A 26,345-nucleotide genomic window follows, 5' to 3' on the forward strand; every position below is an offset into this window, starting at 1 on the left:
TCTCAGCAGCACTTGAGAGTGAGGCTGCCAGGAGCAGCCATGTGATGAGGCTCTGTGGACCTGATGGAGACGTGTTTCTCTTAGGGAGGGCTTCCTGGGACAGTGGGGAAGCCCTCCCACTGCTTTTTGCCTCGGTTGCATTTTGGGTTTTGCAGAAGAGGGAACCTGCAAGTCAGAGTGCAAAGGGGCAGAGCTGTTTGTAGAGTTAAGCAGCCTCTGTTAGAAACACTCAGGGCCTGTGGAGTAGGGCTTCCAGGGAGGTGCTGTTGTCACAAATGCTTCTCCCCAAGCCCTGCCAAGAGAGCTGTGGTGCTGACATTTTAGAGTCAGACTCAGGAAGATGGTCACCTGTTTTGCTAGATGACCTTTTAAATCAGCCTCAAGAAAGAGTTCCAGGCTGGGCTGGGGCTGTAGCTCACTGGCAGAGCATTTGCCCATCGTGCACAAGAACCTGGGTTCCATCCCCAGTACTGCAAAGAAAAAAAAAAAAATCCTGTAAGAATGAGTTCCAGGGCTATGGATGCCTGATAGTCCTGGGAGTTCCTTCTCCTACCCAATGCCTTTGAACTTTTGGAGGAGATAAATTAAAGATGAATTCTTTACTTCTTGTTAACATTGCAATATTTAACTGTTGTCTTGATATGCTTTCTAACATACAGTGGAGTTGCATTTTTAACTTATGCAGATTCAACTCTATCAAGAAAGAGAGATTCTAGTGGCTTGGGAGGCTGAGGCAGAAGGATTGTGAATTCAAAGCCAGCCTCAGCAACTTAGTGAGGCCCTAAATAACTCAGTGAGACCATGTTTCTAAAAATATTTAAAAAAAAGGGCTGGGGATGTGGCTCAGCGGTTAAGCACCCATGGGTTCAATTCCCAGTACCTCAAAAAAAAAAAAAAAAAAGAAAGAGAGAAGGACATATACAACTTCACTCACACTGGGCCTTCTGCTGGCCTCTCCAGTCAGAGAAGCATAAGTCCCCACTGCCAGTGAATAGCATGCCTCTCCTATAGGAGGGATCACCTTGTTACATCCTTGCATTTAAAGATTATTTTTGTGTTTCTTTTTTCTTTTTTTTTTTTTTTTTTTATTTCAAAATCCTAACCTCAAGCCACCAAAGCCATCTCTGTTTAGCTACCTGGCAGCCATCTGCCTGGGCCATGCTCAAGAGAGACAGTGTGTTTCTTCCTGTGGAATGTTCAAGGTGTTACTTGATTATAGTTGATAGTTTCACCTTTTAAAAAAAATTTTAGTTGTAGAAGGACACAGTTCGTTTATTTATTTTTGTGGTGCTGAGACTCAAACCCACTGCCTCACAATCAAACCCTGTGTCTCACACATGCTTGGCAAGTGCTCTACCACTGAACCACAACCCCAGCCCAATAGTTTCACCTTTCAACTTCAGAACAAAGCTGCAGGTGAGACTTGATCCCACTATAAAAAGAAAATGACTGGAAGATGAGAACAAAAGTTAAAATGGGAGAAATGAATTACTCCTGAATGATTCTTCCTTGCTGTGAATGTCATTGTCATTCTTCCTTGCTGTGAATGTCATTGTCATTCATAGCTGAGACCCCAGAACTTGGTCTGAGTGTTTGCGCTTTCTCTGGTTTGTCACCAGCTTCTGGCTCGGATGCCCTTATTCACCAGGTCCTCAATGAGCAGATGTTTATCAGGAATAACTACCAAGGCTCCCTGTGTTACTGAAATCCCTTTGGAGATAACCTTAAAAATGGCCAACATCGGGCTGGAGTGGTAGCTCAGTGGTATAGAGTGCTTGCCTAACACATATGAGGCACTTGGTTCGATCCTCAGCACCACATAAAAATAGATAAATAAATAAAAAGATATTGTGTCTATCTATAACTAAAAATATATTTTTTTAAAAAAAAATGGCCAACATTAGCTGGTGTGGTAGCAACTCTGGAGGCTGAGGCAGGAAGATTGCAAGTTTTCAGCAACTTAGCAAGAACCTGTCTCAAACTAAAAAATAAGAAAAAAAGGTGGGGGGGGGGCTGGGGATGTAACTCAGTGGTAAAGGACCCCTGGGCTCAATCCAGAAAAAGTCAACACCAGAATATGCATATCTAGGGGCTGGCTGTTTTCTACTTAGGACAAGCCCCACTTGCAATGGTTCTAGATAACTAATATTTTTCGAGGATGACTAGTAGAATCTCTGGAGTGAAAGCATCTATTTGTCCTCTTCCTGTCAGTGTGATCATCCAAATAAGTGCTGGGCACAGTGGTCAAGGCCTTAGTTGGAATCTTCAGTCCACTGTTGGTCAGCAGGTCCCCGTGGTAAACAGAATTAACAACATCAGCCCATTTTACAAAATTGACATCAAAGGCAGATGAGACCATGCACAAAAAAGACTTTGAAAAACCATGAAGTGCTGCCGATAAATAAAAAAAGTAGTTTTACTAGTGATAGTAGGAATATACCTCAATACTATAAAAGATATCTACACTAAGCCCAAGGTCAACATCATTCTAAATAGAGAAGAATTGAAAGCATTTCCTCTACAAACTGAAACACGACAGGGGTGACCTCTTTGACCACTTCAATTCAACATAGTCCTGGAAACTCTAACCAGAGCAATTAGACAACAGAAATTAAAGGGATACAAATAGGAAAAGAAGAATTCAGACTATCACTATTTGCCAATGACATGATTCTATATTTAGAAGATTCAAAAAATTCCACGAGAACACTTCTAGAACTAATAAATGAATTCAGCAAAGTAGCAGGATATAAAATCAATACCCATAAATCAAATGCATTTCTATACATCAGGGATGAATTCTCTGAAAGGATTTGCAGTAACCTTAAAAAAAAAAAAAAAAAAAACTTGGGAATCAATCTAACAAAAGAGGTGAGACCTCTACAATGAAAACTACAGAACACTAAAGAAATTAAAGAAGACCTCAGAAGATGGAAAGATCTCCCTTGTTCTTGGATAGGCAGAATTAATATTGTCAAAATGGCCATGCTACCAAAAGCGCTATACAGATTTAATGCAATTCTTATTAAAATCCCAATGTCGTTCTTTATAGAAATAGAAAAAGCAATCATGAAATTCATTTAGAAAAATAAGAGACCCAGAATAGCCAAAACAGTCCTTAGCAAGAAGCATGAAACAGGAGGCATCACATTACCAAACCTTAAACAACACTACAGAGCTATAGTAACAAAAACAGCATGGTATTGGCACCAAAATAGACATGTTGACTAATGGTACAGAGTAAAAGACACAGACAAATGCACATAAATACAGTTATCTCAGACAAAGTTGCCAAAAACATACAGTGGAGAAAAGATAACCTCTTCAACAAATGGTGCTGAGAATACTAGAAATCCATGTGTAACAAAATGAAATTAAACCCCTATCTCTCACCCTGCGCAAAGCTCAACTCAAAGTGGATCAAGGATCTCGGAATTAGACCAGAGACCGTGTGCCTAACAGAAGAAAAAGTAGACCCAAATCTTCATTATGTCAGCTTAGGACCAGACTTCCTTACTGCAACTCCTAAAGCACAAGAAATAAAATCAAGAATCAATAAATGGGATGGACTCAAACTAAAAAGCTTCTTCTCAGCAAAGGAAACAACCAATAATGTGAAGAGAGAGCCTACAAAATGGGAGAAAATCTTTACACACACACATCAGATAGAATATCTAATCTTCAGGATATATAAAGAACTTAAAAAACATAACACACACATACATACAAAAATGACCCAATGAATAAATGGGCTAATGAACTGAACAGATACTTACAGAAGAAATACAGTCAACAAATACATGAAAAAATGTTCAGTATCTCTAGCAATTACAGAAATGCAAATCAGAACTACTTTAAGATTTCATCTCACTCCAGTCAGAATGGCAGTTATCAAGAATACAAGCAACAATAAGTGTTGGCAAGGATGTGGGGGGAAGTACACTCAAACATTGCTGGTGGGACTGCAAATTGGTGCAACCACTCTGGAAAACAGTACAGAGATTCCTCAGAAAACTTGGAATGGAACTACCATTTGACCCAGCTATCCCACTCATCAGTTTATACCCAGAGGACTTAAAATCAGCATACTACAGTGACACAGCCACATCATTGTTTATAGCAGCTTAATTCATAGTAGGAACCAATCTAGATGCCTTTCAACAGATGACTGGATAAAGAAACTGGTATATATACTCAATGGAATATTACTCAACCTTGAAGAAGAATGAAATTATGGCTTTTGCAGGTAAATGGATGGAACTGGAGAATATCATGCTAAGTGAAGTAAGCCAATCCCAAAAACCAAAGGCCAAATGTTTTCTCTGATAGGCAGATGCTGATCCCTAATGGGGGCGGGGACTAGGGAAGAATGGAGGAACTTTGGATTGGACAGAGGGGAGGGAGGGGATGGGAGAGGGTGTGGGGCTGGGAAGGATGGTAGAATGAGACGGATATTATTATCCTATGTACACGTAGGATTGCACGAACAGTGCAACTGCATCGTGTACAGCCAGAGAAATGAGTCGTGTTTCTTTTGTGTACAATGAGTTGAAATGCATTCTGCTCTCGTGTAATTAAAATAAAAAAGTAGTTTTATTCATCTTGCTTCCTGTTCAAAGAAAAAGGTAAATAAATTCACAGTGATAGACTCCCTTTGCTAAAGGACTCCCTTTGTTGGGGGAACATACTCAATGTGTCTTAAGTCATTAAGGGAGAGGCCTCAGGCTCCAGTCTAGGCGACTCTATTTCTCTGCTACACTGAGATTCCAGTGCCTTTTGCCCAGCATGAATCTTGTTCTTGCAGATAATTAGAGCATGGTAACTATTTCCTCCCATTCTTTTTTTCTTTGTAAAATCATGAGCCTTATTCTTTCCTTGTCATGGAGAAGAAGACTCTCAATGGACATCCACAGAGCTCCTCCCCACGCAGCTTGTTCAGCCTCCCTTTCCACAATCCTGCAGCAGTTATTGCATCTGGGATCTTCTCCAGCACCCAGTTTCTTACCTCTGTGCTCATATCATCTCTTGTGTTAGTCTCTGGTCTCAGGTTGGTCAGGTAAGGAGGAATGTGTAGGACGGGAGAATGAGCCACCTGCATTCCCATTGAGAACAGGCTCAGGAGGGGTTAAACCACAGACATTTTGAATACATATATTTTCATCAGAGTTACACTAACATTAAATAGTTTTTTATTTGTATTTATTTATTAGTTTTATTTTGAGAAAGGGTCTCAGTTGCCCAGGCTGGCCTCCAGTTTGTGATCCTCCTACCTTTGCCTCCCAAATAACCAGGATGGTAGGCATGTGCCACCATACTAGCTTACTAATTTTCTTTTAATAGACAGTGTCTCATTTTGTTGACTAGGCTGGCCTCAACTCATGGGCTCAAGTGATCCTTCTCCCTCAGCTTCCCGAGTAACTGGGACTATAGGCACATGCCACTGTACCTTGTTGAGTTTTCTTTGAGAAAGTATTTCCTGAGACAAATTTTGCTAAATGAATTTGATTCTGTGATGAAATTTTTTATATGTAATAAAACAAAAATTTTTCTTCATCAGGGAAGTTTTCCATTGAAATTGTACTACCAATCTTGGGAGTTGGTGCTCACTTTTTTATCCGCCACATGTATTGTGACATAGCTTCAGTTATACTAAGTTCTGTGGCTTTACTCTCACCAAGTCCAGTTCTTTTGGGTGAATTGTACAGGTCTAAATGTTTTTATGAAAACTAGATTCTTCTGCCAACTTCTAGAAGAGATGCAGTTTTAACTGTTGCTAGTTTTATTGTGAATTGATTCTTTCTACAAGAAATAGCAATTGTGAGATGAACAGGAGATTGATAGCATATTTATTTATCAACTAATTTTGCTTATTAATTGGGGGTATTTTTGGTATGGGAACTGAATCCAGGGGCACTAACCACTGAGCCACATTCTCAGCTCCTTTTTTTTCCTGTCTTCCCCTATTTTATTTTGAGACAGGGTTTCACTAAGTTGTTGAGGCTGACTTTGAACTCGTGATCCTCCTGCTTCAGCTGCTGGGATTATAGATGTGTGCCACTGTTAACTTCTTTTTAAAATTGTGATTGATTTTACAGATAGAGATGAAAATAGGGATAGAGTAGAAGGAAATGACCTAGAGTCAAAATGATAGGGATGCTAAACATCATTAGTCATAAAGAAGTAAATCAAAACCACAGTGAGCTACCACTTCACTCATATTAGGATGGCTACAGTTTCCTGCACACACACCCCCACCCCGTACTGGGGATTGAACCCAGTGGTGCTCTCCCATTGAGCTCTATCCCCAACCCTTTTATTTTTTAAATTTTGAAACGGGTTCTTACTCAGTTGTCCTGGTTGGCCTGGAACTTGTGATTCTCCTGCTTCAGCCTCACAGGCATGAGCCACCACACAGGGTTTACAATATTTTTGTTTTAATACAAAAGTACAATTGTCCGTGAGGATGTGGAGAAATTGGGGCCCTTGTATGTTGCTAGTGGAAATACAAAATGGTGCAGCTGCTGTAGAAAATTGTTTTGAGGTTTCTCAGAAAGTTAATCATAGAATTACTGTATAACCCAGACTCTTCACTTCTAGGTACATACCCCAAAGAACGAAAATGGTTTTCCAACAAAAGCTTGTACCCAAATAGTCATAACAGTGCCCTTAGGAATAGCCAAATGGTGGAAATCACCTAATGTCTATCAAATGACAAATGGATAAACAAAATGTGGTATATCTGTACAGTAAAATCTTTAGCTATAAAAAGGAATGAATACTGATGACATGTTACAGCACAGGTGAACCTTGAAAACATGCTAAGTGAAAAAGCACAAGATAGAAGGCCACACATTGTATGAATTCATGTATATGAAACATGAAGAATATGCCAGTCTATTGAGACAGAAAGCAGATTGCCAGAGGCTGGCAGGAAGGGAGAATAGAGTGTGATTGTTACATGCATATGGGGTTTCCTTTTGGAGTGATAAAACATTTTGGAACTAGATAGACATGATTGTTGCCTAATACTGTGACTGTACTAAATGCCACTGTATTGCATACTTTAAAATGGTTAATTCCATGTGATGAGTTTTACCTCAAAAAAGTGGAAGGGACCAAGTAGTGGGTTGAAAATGTGGTACTTTAAGACCAGTAAAGATCATTGACCAGGAGTCTTAAAAACTCTACTTTCCTGACCAGCCGCACACAGTGGTACACCCTTGTCATCCCAACCCTCAGGAAGCTGAGGCAGGAGGGTTCCCAAATTTGAGTCGAGCCTCAATGACTTAGGAAGACTCTGTGTCGAATTGAAAAGTTTTTATAAAAGGACTGAGCATATGGCTCAGTGGTGGAATGCCCCTGGGTTCAACTTCTAGTTCTGAAAAGAAAATAAAAGTCTCTGCTTTCCTGGATGTTTCTTTTAAAGAAAACACACTGACTTGTTTGGGTAGATTTGCTTTCAAGAAAGATGGGTGCATGTAAACAAACAAACAGAAAACACTTGAGCAAGCAGTTTGCCTGTTTCTGATCTTCATTGTCACAGGTGAAGCAGATGTTTATGAGGCAAATAAATACATTTGAGAAGTATGTGAAATGCTGAGAGTTGGGACCAGGGTCGGGGACAAGGACAGCAAGGAGACTTTGGAAAAACTAGGTGGAAATAAAGTGGCTTGATGCAGGCTCTGGGGGCATGAGGGGCACTAAGAAGCCTCTTGAACCAAAGACTACTCCAGCTCAAAAACTTACAGATGATGCTTGTCCCTTTTCTGGTTGCCTAGCATTTCTTCTTCCTATCTAAGGGCATACAAATTTCTTTGGGGATGTTCTCTCCCTCTGCATACAGCTAATAAATCAAGGTGCCTTGCCCACCCCCTCTGAAATTGAAGACATCCCTTCTTCCAGAGGTCCCACTCCTGGGACACTCGCTGGCTCTTGAGTGGAGTAGGGGATGCTGCTCCTAACAGTACAAAGAGCGCATTCCTGGAGTAGCCCCCCTATTTCTTTCCTAATCCTGCCTGCTTTTCATACCTGTCTCTGCAGCTTCTTGATCATTTGATAAGCACCCCAGCATCCCTCTTTATTTTCCTTTTTTAAGTTTGTCAGAGTTGGGTTTTGTTGCTTTAATCGAAGCATCTTATCTATCTGATAGAAACTTAAAGTGCCAGTGAGTAGCTGCTGCTGGGCATTTGGTTCAAAGGGGTCACAATTTCAGATAATATATCCTAAACACCCACTGTATGCCAAATCTTGTGCTCACTTTAGAGAGAGATGAGAGAATCAAAGCGAATAACAGTTAAGTTTGTCTATGCCAATTAACCGTAAAGTAGGACCCAGGTACCATAAGGAAGAAGAATTGGTTGCCCACTGATTTAGGGCTAAAATGGGCATTAGTCACCTTTATTTTTTCAACTCTTAAAGAGACCAGCAACCATCTGTTCTTGCTACATCTGCCTGAAGGCTGTGTGTGGGGGAAGAGGGTGTGGGTGGGAAGGAGGTTCAGATTTTCCCTTGTGGTCTTTCTTATTGGCCAATTTTGTTAATAAAGCCAGATGTTGATTATAAATAGGTTCAGGAGATAAGGACAGACTGGCCTCTATATTTTGTCAGGGTCTAGCCTGTTTCTTGGTAACAGTCCTTTATTAACCACAAGTCACGCACAACACTAGACAGAATAGCATATGGATTAGTAAAGAGCTAGAAGGCAGAATTCCTGTTTTCAGGAAGTTAGGAGCAAAGCATGTCCAGATGCTTCAACTCAAATGAGTGTAGTCAAACTGAGTACTCTAACACAAAGAAAGCTATAAAGTTTTACTATAGGACCTAAGGGAGAGATATACCCTTTTCTTAGATGGGACAAGTCAATGTTTTAAAGATATTAATTATCCCCAAGGTAATATGTTTACATTTCCAATCAAAAATTCCAAAATTTTCATGGAACTAAGCAAACTAGTCTTGTTAATTCATCTGGAAAATAGTCTGCCAAGAAAATTTTGAAAAAGAATAGTCAAGACAGCTTCACTATCAACTCTCAAAGTATCCCATCTGACTATAAAGCAATCATAGTGGCACATTAATAGACAAAAGATGAAACAGAATATATAGTATAGAAACAAATATAAATAATTTATTGGAAATTTGGTACGTATTAAAGACAATTGAAATCAGTTGGGAATGGATGGACCATTGATTGTGCAAGGACAATTAGTTCATCTATTAGGAAAAAATTAGTTAGATCTTTCCTTTACATCATTTATAGAAATAAATGGACTTAAGGGTAATACATTTTTTAAAGCTGTAGGAAAAATTGTGGAAACTATTTTTAATTGGGTATCAGAATAGCACTTTTTAAAACAGTAAGCAAAATACAAAGGTTTGAATGAACTACCAAAGTTAACTACAAAATATAAATATAAAAATAAAGTTAAAATATACAATAGAATATTTGTAGCTTATAATAGTTAATGGCTTAATGTAGGAGTAATAAAAATAATACTTATAAATTAATAGGAAAAAAGATTAAAATATATTAGAAAAAATGGACTAGGAGTATATACAGACCATTCACAGAAGACAAACACAAATGACTACTGAATCAATCCAAAAAATGCAAATTCAACCAAGAAACCTTTTTTTTAGCCATAGATTGAATCAACCTTAAGAAACAAGTTGAAATGAGATGTCCAGTTTTACTCATTCAAGTGGCCAGAATGCAAAAGATCCGTAATGCCAATTATTGATGAGGATCAGAAAGACACAAATATTATTGTCTTGCATTATGTGTGCAAATGTACATTGATCCTTCTTTTTTGGAAGACCATTTGACAGTATCTATAAAATTTAAAATGCACACAGCTCTCAGTTCCATTTCTCATTCCCCCGGGTTGCCTCTGTCTGTTCTCTCACACTGGATAGGCTTCCAAGAAAGAAAAAGCAAAACCTGCCAGGTCTCTTAAGGGTTGGACCCAGATTTGCTCAGCAGTCCTTCCACCACATTCTGTCATTCCAGCCAGTCATAGGCTGGCCTAGATTCACAGGACACGAATCTAGCTTCTGATGCGAAGAATAGGGAATGGCTTATGGGGACAGGAATAAGTGAAATGACTGGCAGCTATATTTTCAGATAAACTACCATGGAGGTAGTTAGAATAAAACACACACTTTTATGTAGCAGCATCTCTTTTAGTGTTTGTATGTTTATGTAAATTTCATAATAATTTATTGTTTGGGCCCATATTTCCTCCTATCACCTAGACCTTGTGACTATGCATCTATTCTGTTATTTTGGTTTTTTAGACTTTTTTTCTTGTGATTTGTAGAGAAGTTATATAAACACAAAAACACAGTACAACCTCACCATAGTAAATGCATTCCAAAATCTCAGTTTGTAAATCTTGCTGTTGTATTACTATGAAGTGATTCATCAATAGGTGGTCTTGTCATAAAATTAAAGATTGTGATACTTGGTGGTGCACAATTGACCTTACATTGAACAGAGAAAGTCCCAAGTGATTTTGAGGCAGATGTTTTCTAAACACACACACACACAAACACACAAACTCATACACATACATCCTGTGAGAATTTTATCCTTCCCCCATCTAAAAATGGATTGGAAAGAAGACATTAGCCAAATGCAAATAATTTAATAGCCAAGTTCATGTTATCGTGGTATATATTATTTTTAAATATATTTTTGTATATTTTAAAAACATATTTCTCTTTTTAGATTTACTAAGTGGATCCATATTCTGATGATTTCAGTAAGTTCCCCCAGAGTGCTTAATGTGCATTAGGTGCTCAAGGGATAGACCCAAAGGTGAATGAGTGGTGGGAGAAGGGGTGTGCTTAAAAAGAGCTTCCAAATTAACCAGGCCACCTGGATGCTAGGACAGAGCTGAGCACAGAGAAAGGGCAACTCCCCCAGCAACCCAACTGGGAGTGAGTCCTGAAAGACTTACTGGCCAGCAGGAACTCGGGTGTAAAACACAACATCTCAGACAGAGCATGGGCACCTTGGGCCAAGGTGTGCCCATCTGGGGTGGTGTTAGGCCTGTGGTTTAGGTTTACTGGAGTTATGCAGAAAATAAGATGAGCACCAAGGTGTGGCCAGCCTCCAAGGCCAGGCTGGGACCCATGCATCTGAGGGCTGTGATCAGATTTGTGCTTTGAGATTATCCCTCCATTGGCAGGGTGGACAATGGAGCAAGCAGGAGGAAGAGTAGAAGCCAGGAGGCCACTGGGGGGTTGTTGGCAAGATTCAGAGGAAGTGACATGATCTTGAACTAGAAGCATGGTATCAGGATTCCATACATGTCTTCATTACATGTGACATCTGTGAACAGCCAAAATGAAATTTTGTTGCATTGCTTTATCATATTTTCTAAAATTATATTCTAAATAAGATCAGAGGACAGGCACATGAAATTTAGCCATTCTTTTGATATTTTTAGTCTCAGCGTATTTCTATTTCTAATTAATATTATAAGCAAAAAAAAAAAAAGTTCTAATTTTCCTCTAAGAGTAATCAGGAGTTGGATTTCTTGGGTCATTTCTCTCCCTCTGTGCACAGTATATGTCCAACTTGGTAGTCTAAGACCCTTCGTATATCATACAGCTGAATCTTATATAATCCAGTTGTTTAATTGACTAATTTTTATAAGGTTGGCTTTTTGTTCCTCTCATAATCCACTCAGCTCTTATAAATGCCTTCATTTGCTTTCCAAATGCCATGACTTCTGCCCTGATATTTGCACCTGTGGTGTTTTACTGGCAAGTGGCTTCATGTCCTTTGGTTCTTAAAATACTCTTCCCTCTCCTCCTTACCCCCAGAGAGGAAGCTTGTTTGGGAACTGGCTTAAAGTGATAGTTTCACTTCCCTTAACTTAATGTACATCTAATTAATTACACACATACAAGAGTAGTAAATTGAAGAATTGCATCTGGGATCATCTGGTTCTGTGAGAAATGACAGGCATGAATTGGCAAATAGGTTAAGACAAATTATTAATAAAACACCTCTCTGACATAATACAGAGATGAAAGATTGATGTCATCCTATATTATAGGACTCTAGTTTATGTAGGACACATCCCATCGAACCATCAGGTTTAGGTGAAAAGCCATGAAAAAGAAACCAATTGTAGTTTAAGTAAATGGGATCACCTTATACTGTGGTTGTGATCATCATTACTTCTTAATTGTACTTGAAACACCTTTTCCCAGTCATTAATTAGTGTGTGATTTTTCCATTTCTTACCAAAGCTCAGAGTCCCTTGGGGTTTTCACAAAGGACAGTGGCAAGGGAGGCATTATGCCTTGCCTAGGCCAACAAGCCTTTAATCCTTCCTTAATACAATAAATGTTCACATTGCTCTTCCATTCTAGCACATTCTCTGGGTTACATAGTGGTACTCCCTCCCACCCCACCCCACATATCCCAAGGTACTTATGAACTCTTAGTAGAGTTTGCAGCCCTTCCCAGTGTAACTGAGTTTACTGAGTTTACTGAGTTTACAGTGTTAACTCAGTTTTGGTTAACAGAGCAACCACTGCAACTGTGACGTATCTTGTTAGGGGAAGGGAAAGAAGTGAGCATTTTGTGGGCATATGCACCTTGCTACCTGTGTTATATACATTAGCTCATTCAATAATAAGGAGGCTAATCCTGTCAAGTTAGAATGTGTTCAAAAATGAGCCAGGCGTGGTAGTGCACGTCTGTAATCCCAGCTGGTTGGGAGACTGAGGCAGGAGGATCAAATGTTCAAAGCCAGCCTCAGCAACAGCAAGGTGCTAAGCAACTCAGTGAGACCCTGTCTCTAAATAAAATACAAATGAGTGCTGGGGATGTGGCTCAGGGGTCAGGTACCCCTGAGTTTAATCCCCAGTACTTCCCCACTTGCCCCCCCAAAGAAGGAATATGTTCAAAATGTCTTTCTTTTTATTCTATATTATGGAAATAACCCAGGTTGAATTATTTAATACTCTAAATTTGAAATCTTCTCTATGTAAGCATACCCTGGTTGAAATCTGAAGCTAATCTGATGATGCAGGATGTATTAATAGATGGGAGAAGGGGGTAAATCATGGCATGAATGTAAGGTAATAAAAAAATCTCTTGTGTTTTGCTTGGTCTACAGAATGCTTCAAGAAAAAAATAGATTGAAAGTTTGTTCAAGGAATGAGTAAAAAATTGACCTCTCTTTTTTCTCTTTCTCAGATACATTCCACCACTGATCTGGGGGAAAAGTGGACACATTCAGACAGCCTTGTATGGGAAAATGGGAAGGGTGAGGTCGCCACACCCTTATGGGCACCGGAAGTTCATCACCATGTCTGACGGAGCCACTTCTACGTTTGACCTCTTTGAGCCCTTGGCTGAGCACTGTGTTGGAGGTGAGCAAGTTTAGGACATGGAATTGGGCCATCTCTCAGAGATAGAACCTAGTCAGTGGGGAGCATGGGGTAAATGCTTGTGCCACCAACTGTCCCACTGCTTCTGGGGGCTACAATTCTGCTGAGATTCATCATTGAGGAGTGTCCTGTGAGGATTTGCTGCAGTGTATCCTTGCCAGTCCCTGTAGCTCTCCAGAAAGCATTGTAAAAAAACAGTTTTATAATCCTCTTGTGAAATACAAAAGGGTAGTCTAAGAGGATTGGGGAGAGCTTGGGGCCCAGCACCCCCACCCAGGACCAGGGCTCTGAGTCAACATCAGCAATGAGGCCTGACTATTCTAAGTGCTTTATATATGCTGTTATCTCATTTAATCCTCCACAACCCTGCTAAGGTAGTGCTTTTTTATTCTCACTTTTCTACTGGGGAAACTGAAACTTGGAGAAGCAGTATAGACTGGTTTTGTTTGTTGAATAACAGTATATAAAAGCTCTCAGATCACTATGCATAGGTTTCCTTGAACAAAAAATACACTTTCAAGTCATATTCATTATGCATGAGTCAGGGACATCTATTTCTGAGAAAAAACTCCACTTTGCACTGCTGCTGGAATTGGGCGTTATTCTATGCAATAAATACCTGTTGTAAAACACTTCATAATGAGGGCTTTTTGAGGAAGTGGAGTTAGATGCCAGCATTCTTTTGGAGGCCATTTCTATCAAAAGAGAATGTGCCTTTTATATATTCAAAGGCACCTACTTTTTTATTAGAGTGTGATAATTATTTATGGATAAATTCCAGTAAATAGCATGCCTGTAATCCCACCTACTTGGGAAGCTGAGGCAGGAAGATCACAAGTTCAAGGCCAGCTGGACAACTTAGTGAGACCCTGTCTCAAAACAAAATAAAAAGGGGGCTAGGGATGTAGCCCACTGGTAGAATGTTTGCCTAACAAGTATGAGGTCTTAGGTTCAATTCTAATACTGTAAACAAATAAAACAAAGACAATAAAAACAAAATACAAAGGGATGGGAGTACAGCTCTGCAATCGAGTGCTTACCTAGCATACACAAGGCCCTGAATTCAAGCCCCCCACAGTGGGGGGTGGAATTCCAGTAAATGAATTTTTAAAAAATTTTTTAGTTGTAGATAGACATAATACCTTTATCATATTTATTTACGTGGTGCTGAGGATCAAACCCAATGCCTCACGCATGTGAGGCAAGCACTCTACCACTGAGCCACAACCCCAGTCCCCCAGTGAATGGATTTTAACTCACTTATTTAAAGTAACTAGAACCTGCTGATTAGCTGATAACAAAGGTTCAGTTTTTGTTTCTTCTCCCTAAAATGCTCATCCCCAGACCCTTTACTTGACTGCCTTGTCATTCAAGTTTTAGCTCAAATGTCTCTTCTCAGAGTCCCAACTCCCCTATCAAGCATTTCCTTCCTAGTAGATCCCTCATGCCTCCATGCTTTAGTGTTCCATGGTACCTGCTGGTCCCTAAAGTTATTTGTGTACTTGTTCATTATCTATCTGTTGGAATGCAGGAATCCCCAGAGCCCAATAAACAGTCATGGAAAGAATAATAAATGAATGGGGTAGGAGTTCACATTGTGTTTATAAATCTTGTAGCTGATCTTTCAAATATTTATTTCTCCACTGCACCCATGTCTGTGTTTTCTTTCTCTTGTTTTTAATGCTTTCACTTGTACCATTTTTTTAAAGTTAGCTTCACTAGTCTACAAGACTGAGATGGGGAGTTGAAAAGGGCAAAACTCTGATTTTTAGTTGTATTTATCAGTGCCTTTCTGTCATCCCATCCCCAGAAAGGATTGATACAGGTTATTCTGGGAAAGGTAGTATCTGTGCCTAAGAAACATTCTAAGAAAAACTTCTTTTCCGTTGCATGGTTTTGCTGACTATAAAAGAAATACATCCTCATTTTAGAAAATTGAGATAATACAGAAAAGTTTTAAAAGAATCACTCATAATCCCACCATCCAACATACTATTTTTAACATCCTGTTCTATTTCCTTCTAGTTCTGTGCATTTTTTTTTTAAATCTGAATTATTATACATTGTATTAGAAATACTTTCATTTCACATCACTAAAATTCTGGAGTCTAACTAGGGTTGTGGCTCAGGGGTAGCACGCTTGCCTAGCATGTGTGAGGCACTGCTGGGTTTGATCCTCAGCACCACATATAAATAAATAAAATAAAGCTATTGCATCCATCTACAAATAAAAAATTATTTTAAAAAATGTCTGAAAGTCTTTAAACACATAGTTTTAATGATTTCTTAATAGTCTGTGATGTGTTCATTCCATAGTTTATCCATTTTTCTATTGTTGGACATTTAGCTTATTTGCAGTTTCATCACTGAATAATTCTGTGATGAGTATCCTTACTCATAAAATTTTCAACAAGATTCTGAGAATTGGAATTACTAGGTCAATGTTTATAAAAATTTTAAGGTTTTTTTTTTTTTTTTTTTTGGTACTGGGGATCAAACCCAGTGTCTAGTACATGCCACTGAGCTACATTCCTAGTCCCCAAATTTTAAGATTCTTTATGTATATTATAAAATTGCTTATTAATTCACATTTCCTTGCCAGCATTAGATTGTTTTTCTCTTAACTTAAAGGAAAACTAGTCAGATTTAATGAAAAAATATGTATTCATGTTTTCAAATAGATAATTCATGCTTATGATAGACAGTCTAAAAGGAACTAAAAATACTCAGTGAAAGTATAAGTCTCTCTTCCCATCTCTACTGCCCCTCATACCCTTCTCCATAGTACCCACTGTTAGGTTTTTTTTGTATGATTTCAGAGCTACTGGATGCATTTGTAAACATAGACATCCTTTTATCTCCATACAATGGCAGCATATTATAATCTTTTCTACCTCTTGCCATATGGGGTTCTATAAAGACATCTTATTTTTTTCAAAGACCACATATATTTCATCACTTGGACATGCAATGATTTATTCAGACTCCTATTTCTGGACATTTAGGTTGGTTAAATCTTTTGCCCTTACATACATATATATTGTTTTTTATATGTACCTTCTGTGCAAACACTTCTTTTTATTTTTCTATTCACTCATTTGTTCATATGAAACAGGGGTAATGTTCAGTAACTTGTGTACTACACAAGTTGCTACACAGGTTGCTATGCAGTTTGACAGTGATTTTATGTCTATTGAAGCTAATAATAAAAAAATTAAGCTTGGCTCAATGATGCACACTGTAATCCCAGCGACTCAGTAGGCTAAGGCAGGAAGATCACAAGTTTGAGACCATCCTGGGCAACTTAGCAAGACCCTGTCTCAAAGTAAACAATGAAAAGGGCTGGAGATGTAGCTCAATGGTAGAGCACCCCTGGGTTCAATACCTAGTTCTAAGAAAAAGAAATTTTTGAGATTTATACATTTTTTCATTTTATATTTCTAATAATTAATTTTTATCATATTTTCAAATATACCTGTACATGACAGATTAGAAAATTTTTAAATTAGCCCTTCATCATAAATAGTTTGGGAAACACCAAAATAGCTCCAACTGGAAGGGAAAGATACCATTTTTTACAGAATTGAGTAAAAAGATGTATGTTAAATTCCTTCCTCCTGTCTTCAAAGCCAGTGAAGTGTAGTTGTTTATTGATTATGTCATATTCATCAGATACATCCGGATCTTTTTCTCCATCCTCTAGATGATATCACCATGGTCATCTGCCCTGGAATTGCCAATCACAGTGAGAAGCAGTACATCCGCACCTTTGTTGACTATGCCCAGAAAAATGGCTATCGGTGTGCAGTGTTGAACCACCTGGGTGCCCTGCCCAACATTGAATTGACCTCACCACGCATGTTCACCTACGGTAAAGGGGGGTGGGCAATTGGGGACCCCCTCTTTTCTGTTCTCTCTGCAAATGTGCTGTTGCTTTTGCTTCTGCCTTATGTAGAATTTATGCCTTTATGCCTATCTGCAAGAGATGGTGGGGCACACATTTATAACAGCAGCCAACTCATGCTGGGTGTTTATGAAGCCATGCCTCACTACAGCTTTGGAGGGGGCACTGCCAACCACTCCCATCTCACAGAGGCAGAAACTGAAGCTTATAGGGGAAGGTCTTTTCTGAGTGCCCTGGCTGATAAGTGTTACAGCAGGGCTGGGAGCCAGGTAGGTCTGGGAGTGGAACTTATGCCTGCCATCACTATGCCATCCTGACACTCAGGCAGTGTATGATGAGACATGTGAATGTACATAGGAAGGGAATCTGGCATATTGGAAACTTATGGGATTTTCAAGTTCCTTGAGGACCAAAATTGGTTGTTGTACTTAGGCAAATGCTTCTTGACTTTAATTGAAGTCCTGTGTTTTTTAAGTCTCTGGCTCCTGAATCATTTATTCTAGATTCATATTCAGTTCTCCCTTCACATAATAAGTATACATGCAAATAATAAACAAAATTATGCATCTGTATGTGCATAAGCATTTGGGATGTTTATAACCAAATAAACTAATATGTTTTAATGGGAAACAACTGCTTCACTATAATGTTCTATTTCTTCCTCCCATTCCGTCTTTATCTATGTGTATGTAGGTTTTATTTAGTTGCAGTCATAGCATGTATATCTACGGTGACTTTTTAAAATAATTTCATAGTCACCAACATAAAAGATATATAGTTATTACGTTTAATTATTTTAAGGGCCACACTGATATTATTATTGTTATAATTTATTTAACCATTCCTTTTAGGACATGTAGATTATTTAAAGTTTTTCAGCATTTTAAATACAAATGCTATGAAACTATTTCTTCTCTTTAGTGACTTCTTTGGAATAAATTTCCAGTAGAATTAAGGAGCTGACTTTTTTTTGTGTATTTGTACATAGTGACATATTGCCCTCTAGCAAAATCATCCTAGTTTATGCTGCCTTTGTTAACAAGGCAGGTAGGAAAGGGCAGGGCAGGGAAGTGGGTACATCCATACCCACTGTGTGCCAGGCCCAGGGCTAGGTACTCTGAGTATTATTTCCCCCTCTGCATTCACTCTTACATCTGAATACACCCATTCTATAGACTCAGTTCTGTTCAACAGTTTAGTCAATAGCTCAAAGATATAGGCAGATATCCAGATTTGCAGATAACACAGGCATGTAGGGAGTAAAAAAAAAAATTGAATTCAGAAGGCAGAAATGGGCAAAATGGAACACAAATGAAAACAATGGGAAATAATTGTAAGGACCTGTACTTGGACTTAAAGCTCCATCTATACAAGTAGAGGATGAGAGGTGCAGCTTGGCTGCAGGGCCCAGGCAGATATTTGGGAGCACAAGTGTGCCAAACAGCACAGGAAATGCCAGTGAGGGCACTTAATATGAGCCAGCCATGTGCTTGTCCTATCTAGACATTGTCCCCTCAGCTTCCACAGCAACCCAGGAGTCGGTGAATTTCTGATTGAAAGACACAGAGTTAAGCCCTTTGGGCAAGGGGCTGTAACTGGTAAACAGAAGGTTTAAGAGATAGAAGCCTAATCTGCTGCCTCAGCCTCCAGAACCGTCTCAGAGCTGGTAGAATGGCTGGGTCTGTGCAGATCAGGCCCCTCATACCCAGAGTACTCTGGGTAGTGGACAGAGGAGGCCACATTGGGAGCATTACCAATTCAGGGGGATCTGGTTAGAGAAAGGAACAGAGAAGAGCAGGCTCTGTGTGGGGTGTTCTCTCAGGGAGGACCCCAGTCAAGAGAGAGGCCCTAGATCAGCTACTCCAGTGTTGTCATCAACTGGCCATGTGGCCTTGAGCAATTTGCTTAACCTCAGTTCCAGATTCTTCAACTACAATAACAGGTGCGTCGCTGAGGACTTGACAGGTAGTTGAGGGATTATCCTACAGATGTAGTAACCATTTATTAAATGTTGGATTTATTATTTCAATACTTGGAGGTCTGTTAATGTTGGTGAGTGATTGACCCAGAATAATGAAAAAAAAAAAAAAAAAAAAAAAAAGACATATTCTGAAGGGGGAATCGAGTCTATCAATAAACCATTGTAATACAGTGTGATGTGTGCATTAAGAGAGGGGCTGGTGGGCCTGGGGACACCAGCTGACTCTGGAGATAAGGAGTCATGCTGTAGTGGGGAGGAGTCTCCCAAGAAAGGCATAGAACTGGGTCCTCAAAGTTAACTGGTAAACAAGGGCTCTGGACAGGACAATCCCAGCAGAAAAACAGCTTGCTGGGCCCACTTGGTGTGTTTGGCCTAATGAGTTATATCTGAGCATGAAAAATCCACAGGGTTGAGGTGGGTTCATTTAGGGAGTGCATCAGCCCCCAATTTTAAAAAGTAACCTCACTGTTTCCTTTTATTTGTTACATTTTTATTTCATCAGAATTTTAATGAATTCCTACAGTTTGTTTTACTTTGGTAATTTTCCATAAGGGTGACTTGGGGTGATTTTTCTAGCCTTGCTATTTAACTGAATTAATATTGGTACATCTTTTAACTGTCAAAGTGCCTCTTATATCTTTTAGGGAATAAGATTAAAAAAAAAATGTGACCTTAATGGTTACAAAACCCAGAAGTCAGATACAATACTGAAATCTAAAATATAAACCATCTATGGTAACTTGGAAGACACTAAGGAAAGGAAATGCTAGTGTTTCCTTAGATGCTATTAATGTATGTTATTTTAGCTTAAAATTATCAGTTTAAATAAATGGTTCTCTGACCTAGTACATAAAGAGCACTTCTTTAGTGAAGGTGCCTTGTGCATGAAGGCAAAGCCCAGGCTAATATATATATATATATATATTTTTTTTTTTTTTTTTTTTTGGTACCGGGATTGAATCCAGGAGCATTTAACCACTTAACCACATCCCCAGTCCTTTTTTATATTTTATTTAGAGATAGGGTCTCACTGAGTTGCTGAGGCTGACTTTAAACTCAAGATCCTCCTGTCCCAGCACCACCACACCTGACAGACTTGTTACTCTTGATAGATAAACTGAGGCAGCTCAACAGTTAACATGCTGGAACTGAAAAACTTTATCACATGTATTAAATTCATAAGTGTGTTAACTATCCATGAATGGGCTTTTTAAACTTTAGCAAAAATGTATCTATAGAGTTTTGTTTTCACACCCAGTGTCATTAACTTTCATTACTATTGTTTTGTGATCCAGCCTAATATCCAACAGTACTCTGACTCATTCTTGCTTCTTCAGGGTGTGCTTTTCTCTCCTTGCCTTTCTACCTCTTTCTGTTGGATTTTAGAATTATTTACTCAAGCTCTATGTTAAATTTGTATCAGATATAATAGATTAGATTATGCTGTGGGAACAAAGGACTCCCAAAATCCTTAAAAACAAAGATGTTTTCTGCCTCACATGACATATCCATCATGGCACAGCAGGGGGGTTCTGAGTCTCATCATTTTTGTCCTTATGCAAGGGCCCAGGCTAGAGGAGCAGCCACCAGCTAAAGCTGGCCTTACAGAGAGTGGAAAGGACCTGACTCTTGAAGCTTCTGCTGAGAAATGTTAGAGGTCACTCCTGGTCACAATTTATTGACCAAAGTACACAGCATAGCCAAGACTAACTCCAGTAAGGTAGAGATGCATCTTCCCAGGAAGAAAAATAGATACTGGCAAACTCTAGCAGTTAATTATAATTTTTAATAGGAATTTTAATTATAAGTTAATTTGAGAATTCATTTTTATAGTACTTTTCTCCTTAAGGAACATGGCATTTTCCTTCAGGTCTTCATAACAAACTTCTACTTCTCCTCCTGTAGGTAATGGCTGTACACTGGTTCAATAGTAGAATTTCCCCTGGGAACTTTTTAAAGATCCTAGGGCTGGACGCCAGCTCCTGGGGAGCCCATGGTTCAGCCAAGGTTTTCAAACCCACAGACATAAGGCTTGTCCCATTTCCTCTTTTGTAAACTGTTTAAATTTGTTAGGGCCATACCAAAATGTCACAGTCTGGGTGGTTTTTATATTAGAAATTCGTTTTCTCATGGTTCTGGATTCAGGAGTCTGAGATCAAGATGTGGGCAAGTCTGGTTTCTTCTGAGACCTCTCTGTGTGGCTTTCAACTGGCCCCTTAGCTCTTTGTTCACAGTCATCGTTTTCCTGTGTGTCTGTGTATCGTCTCTCTCTGTTCTAATCTCTTCTTAAAGGACACCAGTTATATTGGATTAGGGCCCACCATAGCCACCCCATTTAAAATTATATTTTTAAAGGCCCTGTCTCCAAATACAGTGACATCCAAGGTACTGGGAGTTAGGATGGGAACATGAATCTTGGGGGAACACAGTTCAGCCCATAAACTAAATACAAACACAATAATATTATAATTAAACCAATATTCATTAGTAGTTCATTCTACCAGTTGTCTACTTTCCTACTTTTCTTCCCTTTAATTATAGTTTGTTCAATCCAGGATCCAAGTCAGGTCTATCATGTGTTCACTTGGCTGGTAGGTTTCTTATGCTTCTTTTAAATCTCCTTCCCTCATTTGTACCTGTCCCCCAACCAAGTCAGCTTCCTCTTCCATGTGGAGTGACTGGACGTGACATTGGGATATGTTCTGGGTCCTCAAGACATGCAGTCCACAAGTCAGGCTGTGTGGTTCCACCCTGAGCATATATGAGTGCCAGGGACTGGCCCCAGCATCAGCAAGCACTACAGGGACTCCAGAGCCTGTTTATGGCCTTCTGTTTGGAAGGCCATTCTGTGAACTTCACACAGCTCCTGTCATTTGAATTTCAACCAACATGTCACTTTTTCATAGTCCTTTGTTGACTCCTCTTCCCATATGATGTGGCTCCAACCCTCCAAGTTTTTCTCTACCTAATGTCACTCTTGACATTCTTCAAGGCACTTAAGAATTGAAGATTTTTTTTTTCATCATTTGTGAACTTATGTTCACATGTGTTTGTTTACATGTTTATTACCTGTCTTTCCACCCCAAAAGTCCACTCCATGAGAACAGGCAGTCTTTGTGCTCCCTGTGGTAGCTCCCATTGTCAAGAATCCTGCTGAGCCATAGACTTCACTCCTCTCCTTAGACACCAGTGACTGCTGACTGATGAGGACCTGGGTGATGGACGTGAAATGGCAATTTGTGAATGTATGGTGTCTAAGCAGGTATGCCTTACTGTTCTATGAGTCCTCCCTTGTGCAAATCACATCTATCTCTCTAGAGCAGAGGCCAGCCATTCAGGTCACCAAGAATACCCTTTTGGCTTTCTGAAATAGTTGTCTTCCCCAGAAGAAATCAAAAAAGAACTTTGACATGAAATGCTATATTCTTCTTTTCCTGTTATATACCCACTCAGATCTCTCTTAGAAGATTACAAAATATCTTTTCCTATTTATCAAAATAACTCTGTTCCAAACCTTTTAAGCATTAATGCCTTGTTACTAACCGTCTTTGCCGATGTGATTAGTAATGGTTGAAAACAGATCTCTCTTGCGCAGAAGAATGTCCTAAGTGGATAATTAGGCATTCTCAGAATCCTTGGTGCTGCCTTGGAAAGATAAATTCATTAAGGAAAGTCCTTCATGATAGCAGTCACCATCTATCTCATACTAATGAGTGCCAGGCATATGCTGAATTTTGTGTTTGTACTTCACTTGATCCTTAACATCAAAGGCTTGAGGTTAAATGCCTCGCTTAGGGTCATGTGACTAGTAAGCAGAACCAGTATTCAAATTGTGTGATTTTTTGTTGTTGTTGTGGTTGCGGAGGTGCTAGGGATTGAACCCAGGGCACTTTAGCACTGAGCTACATCCCCAGCCCTTGTTCTTTTTTTTTTTTAGACAGAGTCCTCAAACTTGAAATCCTCCTGCCTCAGCTTCATCAGTAGCTGGGATTACAGGCATGTGCCACTATATCTGGCTAAACTGTATGATTCTTAACCCCAATTCAAAAACCTCTGCTATAGTATTCATTTCCTATTTAGAATATTGTTCATTAGAATAGAGAGAAGCAGGGAGATATTTGAACATTCAAAAGGTTTCTCCCTACTTTGGTGATAGTAGATGTTACTGTTTGTATTCATAGTTGTCACTTTCATGATATTTGCTATGTGCCAGGTACTGTCCTGAGTACTTATATATTAAATCAGTCATTCCCCTTCTACAGGTGAGGTCCAGCAAGATTTAATAACTCTCCAGATCACAAAGCTGATGGGAATGGGTGACACGGTTTCAAACTCAGGCAATGTAGCTGTCTGTCTGAGAGTTCATCCTCATGAACAAGGGGCTACTTTCCCTTTTATTTAAGAGCATCCTGCTGATACTCCGGGAGTTAGGAAATAGCTCCCACTCAGATGCATTTTAAATACAAGGCAAAAGAACATGTGAGAGCTGCTTAAAGCCACAGAAATGGGCGTGGTGGATTTGGGCTCTGATCCAGCATCCTCCAGATTCTTCTGTGGTCACCCCTATAATGAAGACACAGGTATAAGTTCAATTCCCTGCCTTCAGGAAGTTCCCAGTGTATAAGGAGCACCTCACATCTAGCTTAGTTAGGGGAGGGGCACCAGCCATAATGAGTCTAAGCTTATTTGCTGTCTTCGTCCCCCAAAAATATCTAGGGCTAGGGATATAGTTGGTAGAGTGCTTTCCTCGCAAGCACAAGGCCCTGGGTTCAATCCCCAGCACCGCAAAAAAAAAAAAAAAAAGAGTATCTACCAATGTCAACCTTTCCAGGGACAGGAACCAGATCTTAGTTTTTAACTGTTATTTTCTGTTAATCTCCTGCATCTAGTACCTCTCTTAGATCTGCTCAGGAAAAACCTTCACAGGGCAAGATCCTATACTTTAGAGGCCTATAGATGGGGGCTGAATGCCTAGTAGGGATAGTTGAGGAAGGCTATGGGGAAAATCAGCAGTAACACAAAAGGCATATGACACAGAGTCCAGTAGATACCAGAAAATGACATTGATGATTGTCTATTAACCCTTCACTCTAACTTAGTGTTTTCTGTGAGCCAACTTAGAGGAGAAGAGGCAAAACTTCACTCGAACAGTTAGCCAACCTTGCCTCTGTAGCAGCTTCATACAGTGACCTCTTAGGAACATTTGAACTCCCACAAGGACCAATTTGAAACACGATTCTTGTTTTTTTTTTTTTTTTTTTTTAATTTATTTTTATTGTAAACAAATGGGATACATGTTGTTTCTGTTTGTACATGGAGTAACAGCATACCATTTGCATAATCATACATTTACATAGGGTAATGATGTTTGATTCATTCCGTTATTTTTTTCCTTTCCCCCACCCCTCCCACCTCTCTTTTCCCTCTACACAGTCCCTCCTTCCTCTATTCTTGCCCCCCTCCCACCCCCCATTATGTGTCATCCACTTATCAGTGAGATCATTTGTCTTTTGGATTTTTGAGATTGGCTTATCACACTTAACATGATATTCTCCAATTTCATCCATTTGCCTGCAAATGCCATAATTTTATTTTTCTTTATAGCTCACCATTCTTGTTGAATGCAATATTCTTTCTTATTTGAGCTTGGTCTGAGTTATGGCTCTTTCTGTGATCAGAGGGGTGACTAGGCCTGGTTGTTATTTTGAAGGATGCAGTACTTGCCTTCCCACTGCAGGACCTTCAGGATTGACTTCCTAGTCAAATCTGGTTGGATCATATCTCTCCAGCTCAAAGCTATTAGTTTCAATATTCAGAGAGTCAGAGTCAACTCCTGTGGGGGTGGGTGGTGCTGGGGATCAAACCTAGGCGCTCACATATGCAGACCAAGTGCTCCACCACTGAGCTACACCTCAGCCCTGGTGTAAACTCTTAAAATTAGTACTGTCAAGGTATTTTTATTGCTATCCATGCTCTGGTCACTATATTTTAACCATTTAAAGATTATCTATTTCTTTTGTTTTCTTTTTTTTTAATCTCCTCTACTTACTCAGTACAGTTCATAGATTTTTTAAGCTAGAAAATATTAAATATTTCTTTCAATAAATTAAATTAAATGACATTAACTGATCTGACCAAAAATAAAATGTGAATCTAGTAGAACGACTAGTAGCACCCACCACAGTGAAAATTTCCAACCTGTCTTAAATTTTACCAAACTGTCTTATTGGTAAATAAGAAATAGGATACTACACTGGATCAGGCCAGGTTTCATCTCTGTCATGTGGATGAGATCAATAGATGGCACTTGGAAAAGAAGGAAGATGGAGAAGTCTTAAAAATATTTTTGAAGTATATTATTTACAAAGAGCCTTATCTTCAGTTGGCATACTGCTGCAGTACATACTTAACTTTTTTTTTTTTTTTTTTTTTATTGACTTAATTGATTTTTTTAACCCAGACAGTGTTTGGAATGTTTTTGTCAGTGATGTTTGGGGACCAGAAAATTCAGGACCTGTCTTTGCAAAGAGCCTCATACCTAATGGTCCTGTATTTACACTCATAGCAAACTATAACTGGATCATGTCTACCAGCCAAGGAGTGAACTGAAAGCCAGAATTTTCTAACTGATGATTATTCTGGTTCTTTCTATCTATCTCATCTTCATATCTTGAAGTTTTATTCCCAGAAAATTAAGAGATAAGCAACAAAGGGTCTTGAGTTTGATCTTGATTTGAAGAGAGAAAAACTTTAGACTTTTTTATAAGTTTCTTCTATTTCAGGTGAAAGGAATAAAATAACCTGGCTTTGGCCCCCATAGGGTGACCAAGTCCCTTAGAACCATAAGTTCTAAGAACTTAGCACCCTTCTTTGACCAGAACACCAAGCATTTTGGTATTGAAAATGGGCTCAAAAGATTTAAATTGATTCTTCCTTTGAGTCTATTATAAATAATAAATGAGCCCTTATTTCCAAGTTCTTGACTTTCTAGCTGAGAAACACCTAAAATCATAGCATTGGGATTCTGTTGCTTAGAGAAGAAGCTCTTTA

General features: G+C 39.1%; 1 protein-coding gene across 1 annotated transcript in view; it reads left to right on the forward strand.

Annotated features, from left to right (window-relative positions):
• Positions 1–26,345, forward strand: part of ABHD2 (abhydrolase domain containing 2, acylglycerol lipase) — a 98,072-nt gene that overhangs the window by 45,599 nt on the left and 26,128 nt on the right. Inside the window, exons 4-5 of the mRNA XM_079127515.1 lie at positions 13,217–13,392; positions 17,114–17,281. Coding sequence (XP_078983641.1) covers positions 13,217–13,392; positions 17,114–17,281 — 344 coding nt within the window. The remainder of the gene's footprint in view (positions 1–13,216; positions 13,393–17,113; positions 17,282–26,345) is intronic.

Source organism: Sciurus vulgaris (genome assembly GCF_902686455.1).
Source record: "Sciurus vulgaris genome assembly, chromosome: 2".
Taxonomy (NCBI): Eukaryota; Metazoa; Chordata; class Mammalia; order Rodentia; family Sciuridae; genus Sciurus; species Sciurus vulgaris.